Source organism: Diabrotica virgifera, chromosome 5, assembly GCF_917563875.1.
Source record: "Diabrotica virgifera virgifera chromosome 5, PGI_DIABVI_V3a".
Taxonomy (NCBI): domain Eukaryota; kingdom Metazoa; phylum Arthropoda; class Insecta; order Coleoptera; family Chrysomelidae; genus Diabrotica; species Diabrotica virgifera.
The window spans coordinates 179,495,884-179,500,905 of record NC_065447.1 but is presented as its reverse complement, the minus strand read 5'-3'; the positions used below and the strand labels follow the sequence as shown (position 1 = coordinate 179,500,905).

The 5,022-nt window shown below is 34.2% G+C and overlaps 1 protein-coding gene across 1 annotated transcript; it reads right to left on the bottom strand.

The window, feature by feature from the left end:
* Positions 1-247: 247 nt before the first annotated feature.
* On the bottom strand, positions 248-3,907 carry LOC126885537 (uncharacterized). The gene is made up of 2 exons (XM_050652119.1): positions 2,526-3,907; positions 248-2,393 (listed from the first exon to the last, which is right to left on the bottom strand). Exon 2 carries the CDS (start codon positions 785-787, stop codon positions 248-250), a length of 540 nt encoding a protein of 179 aa, XP_050508076.1. The 5' UTR covers positions 788-2,393; positions 2,526-3,907.
* Positions 3,908-5,022: the final 1,115 nt, after the last annotated feature.

Below are 5,022 nucleotides of genomic sequence, written 5' to 3'. Positions count from 1 at the left end.
TTAATTTCATCAAGGAGATTATCATTATAATCTGGGGGTAGGAAAGCAGTTTTGAGAAGGGTTACCAACTCATTCCAACTGTTAACTGTATTTCCAACACTCCTATACCAAATAGCAGCGTTTCCGTCGAATAACTCAAAAGCTGATCTAAACAGGATCTAAGCTGATCATCAGAAATATTTCTGGATCTAGCAGAATCTCTTACTTTTTCTAAAAATGTGGGAAGGGCTTTACTCTCACCATTAAATTAGATATTTAAATCAGAAACTCTAACAGGAGTTGAAATTTGTATAATAGGGGCTGAAACTGAACTAATAGGGGCAACGGGGACTGAAGTTGTACCACTAGTCGATGGGACGGACACATTGTCAGATGTCTCTTCCTTTTCTAAGACATCTCCAGTCAACATCAATAAATCCATCTTATAGTTGTCAATAACTTCTTTTATAGCTTCTTCTACATTATCAGGGAAATTTTCCAATCTGAAATCCAGATGACTGGACCTTGTTTTGAAACGAGCAAAGTCAGCCTTTGATGACTGTGCACTCATTGCCCGCGCAATACTTTGCAAATCTGCTAATATTGACTGGATTGTAGGTAACTCTTGATCAGGATCGACTACATTTTTAGTCAAATTAATGGAAGATGAGATGGTCTCTTTACTTAACTGACCTCTCAACAACTTACGTTTTTCTTCAACAGTCCTATTTTGGACATTAAAACCTCTTATGAAAAGTTCATAAGATAACTCATCGGTTTTCAGATCATTAACTTGGGTAGACTTCATTTTTAAAACTGGGGTGAAAACAACACACAGGGGAAAGACCAAAGGGAATAGTAGAAAGTATGACTTTCGGACAAAAAACCGTTTCTATTTATCAAACGAACACAAACCTCACTTGCACTCTCACGCAGCCAGATCCTAACCTCACTGACTTTGTTGCAACTTCTGCTCTTGGTCTGCAATCACTCAATAAACAAAAGAGGGGTCAATAAACTATTGGTCAAAAAATTCACACTCCACCACTGACACGGACTAACAGGGAATAACACAAGGGTACACAAAACAAACAGGAAACAACAGACTCAAATATTTTCAGACAAAACAGGGATAGACAAACACAAATAATATTGAAACTTGCTTCTCGAATGAGCTTACACGGGATAACACCAACAACGGTTCTTGTTCCGATAACTATTGGGAGCGTTCCTAGACAACTAAGCACACTTCCTTTATCACGAGTATTACACTTGTGATCTATTCTGGTACAAGAAGGGAAAGACAAATAGTAATTGGACTGACTAACTACTTTACTTCACGGATACACTCAAACTACTTCACAGGCAGACTCCAACTAACCTTTGGTATCTTTATGACACTGACAAAGCTAGATTAGTTGAGAAAAAAAATAATGGGACAACTAGACAACATTGGGAGTAAAAACTCAAACGGAAACTACACAGACTATACACATATACTCAAATGACGAACAAAAAAAATCACAAAAACAAGTTATTCTGTAAAAAATTGTTAATCAATTATGAATAAATGCACAAATACAACTAAAATGTTATACTTTATCAATAGTTTCAATATTGGAATGTTCAACGCTACTTATATAGACTACTTGTCTATACAATCAATACTTTTTTAAAAAAAATTTAAATATTGCTTTCACCATGGGTACTGTATTAACATCTACTATAAGTACATACATAAAAACAATGTTAATACACTACTATGAGTACATATTTACACATCCTATTGAAAATTTTATACCACTTCGTAACGTTCTAAAAAAATGTAGGGGCTCTTGGGCTAAACTATGTTGCGATACTGGTTGTGATAGTAGAATCGGTCTCAAATCTGGGGCAAGGAGAGGAAATTAAGTTGAAAAACAGTTGGGACTAACTAAAAAAATGTAAACTGCTTGGGAACAACTTAACGATATGACTGGGGGGTGAAAAGAGACTGGCCTCACGTCTGAGGGTGCTATTTTGTAGCGCACAACTGGACACTGAAAGAGGCAGAAAAATGAATCGGCCCCACGTTCTAGGGCGACATTTTGTAGCACTTAGAAATAAGGGGGAAGATAAAAGCTTGGAAAATTTAGATACTGCTTAAATACAAAAGGGTCGAGAAAACTAGGGGATATTTCTAAAAACTACTTTGCTACGGCGGCTCGTGTTTTGGTTGGAGAGCTAAGGTTGTGAGTTCGTTAAGAAGAAGTTAGGGATTAGGGAATATTTACTACTATCAAAAATTTAAACAAGGGTACTTACAGATATCCTGGGGTGTTAAATATAAATCCTGGCTATATTTTGTTAGGGCGCCTTACCAGGAGTTTTACTTTCTATGATCATCCAACATCTTAAAATTTGACTCTAAAAAGCTTTTAAAGTTTGTGGTTAAAATTTTGCCAATAGGTTAGCGGTAAATAAACAGGACAAAATACACAGTTATGGCATTTATTGAAAAATTATTCCTTGACATAACAAAACTTTCAGATTACATAAAAGATTACCTGTAAAAAAAAATACATCTACTTTTCTGAACATAGGTTATGGTGCACCAAAAGATAAACAATAATATTATTGCATTGAGGATTTGATATCTGACTTAATTATGACTTGTATAACTGACTGACTGACCTAATTATGACATATATTATAGCATTTGCATTAAAACAAAAATTTATATTCATTCAGGGAACAATGTTTACATTAAAGAATTACTGACTACTCCTCGTAGTACTTAATTATTGAAAATAACAACAACTATGTCACCTGTCAAATATCATTCCGTAAATCTTTTATTTTTAACTATTTCAAAAGGTTTCAAAAAGGATTTTAACATTAACTTACAATTATGTCTTTACAATAATATTTTAATGATGGAAGCAAAATTATTCTTTGTTCTGTTCAACAATTTACTTTTTCATCTTTGTATTTTAAGTTCCAAAAAGATTTATTTTTTTTATGTTGAAAGAAATTAACGTTATTAGTTTGAGAATTTTATAATTATTAAAAGTCACTATACCTTAAAATTCAAAACTTCACCATTGTGAAACTTGACATGACACTTGACAGCACGTACGTAGTTCATACGTCACTCGAAGGGGAAAATGTCAATGGAAAATTACTGATTGCACCATATACCATTATACCATGAAAATACCATAAAACAAAAGAAATTTGCTTATTTACCTCGGGAAATAGGTTTTCTAATCCAGGAGACGGGAGGCTTGGGTTTAATTCATCACTACGATATTAGTACTATGCCGGCTTTCATAAATACATACGCAGTATTTTTACAAAGCGTATATTACACTTTTACCATCAAAAAAGGAACTGCTACACCATCAAACTGATGGTACACCTACTTAACAACAACACAGAAGAACTTTGATAGATCCCATTTACTTGGAAATTCTTTTTGCGTCACAAAAAAGCCGGTAACTCACTATCGATGTTTACTGATTCACTACCATTGTAAGAATGCCTGCTTTCTTCTCCGTCTCCTGCCAAAATTCCTTGATCCTGTCACTACGCAATTTCCGGCTTCCGTTCTTCAGAGCCAATTACGAGCTTCGATCTTTGTACCAAATTCAAACAAACCAATCAAATTGATTTTCAACATTTATTCTAGAAAGTTCATCAACGCATTAGAACTGTACTTTTGTCAAAACTTCTTACAAATTCTGTTTTTGCGTCTCAAATAAACAGGAATCTTGTAACACATTGAAATGTTGCGGAATACTTCGTAGATGTATACAGGTGCGGTTTTAGAAAATTCCTTGCAATCTGAATTTAAGTAAAAAACTGAATAAAAAAATTTGGACTTCTTAGAGAGGGATTGTAAAATCTATACAAATCTAAAGATCATATTTTCACTGGTTTTTTAAACGCTACAAAAGAAGTATTCATTATAAAGGATATAGGTATGGCTACAGACTCTGCCCACTGTTTAAGGAAAAAGGAAGTTAGTCCATCTAATCCAGGTGATGAATTATTGCGTAGTTTCGACAAATGTTGTTTAATAACATCTGGAGTGAAAGAGATATTATCAAGAGTTGTAAGGAGACGTGGACTCATTATTTGAGGAATGGTGTCATTTGGTTCGTCTGTAAAAACCTGAGAAAAAAATAGGGATAAACATTCCGAAGATTCATTATTAGAAGAACATATGGACCCATCATCTTTTTGAAGTAATGGTATGGAGACTTTAGAAGATAAAGATGTGCGAATGTACCGATAAATTTTTTTTATATTACCACTAGAAATGATAGATTCTTCATATTCTGTTCTTAGTTTTAGCAACGATTGTTTGACTCTGTTAGAAAAATTACGGTGAGCGAGAAAATCATGCAGGGAACCAGTAAGTTTATACGTTCGCCAAAGCTTTCGTTTATGTCGAATTAAGCGGATAGCTGATAGGTTAATCCAAGGTTTTAATCGATTTTTGTATATTTGTCGTTCAGTTGTATTATCAGAAATTGTTGTAATAGCAGTATGAAGAAAAGGGTCCCACATTGACGATGGATCTGGGTGATTAAGAAAAATAGATTGCCAGTCTATCTGGGACAAAACAAAATTAACAGTAAAGAAAAAATCAGTAGTGGCATACGTTACGAGATTATTTTTGCAAAGTAGTTTTAGATTAAATTGAATGTGAGCAGTAATAAGTGAGTGGTCAGAAATACCCACAGGAGAGGACACATCAACTGTAGAAACTAATTGATCATCATTTGTAAAAAATAAGTCTAAAATTGAAGGATGATTACTAACTCTAAACCTTGTAGGTTCAGTTATTAGTTGGATTAAGTTTGAGTATAATGAATATATAATGCGCAATGAACAACGATATGACCTACTTCGGACCATACTTCAAGGTAAAGTGCATGGGAAAAGAGGTCCAGGACGAAGAAGAATATCCTGGCTGCATAACCTGCGAAAATGGTTTAACTTAACCACTACCGGACTTTTCAGGGCAGCAGTCAACAAAGTCAGAATAGCCATGTT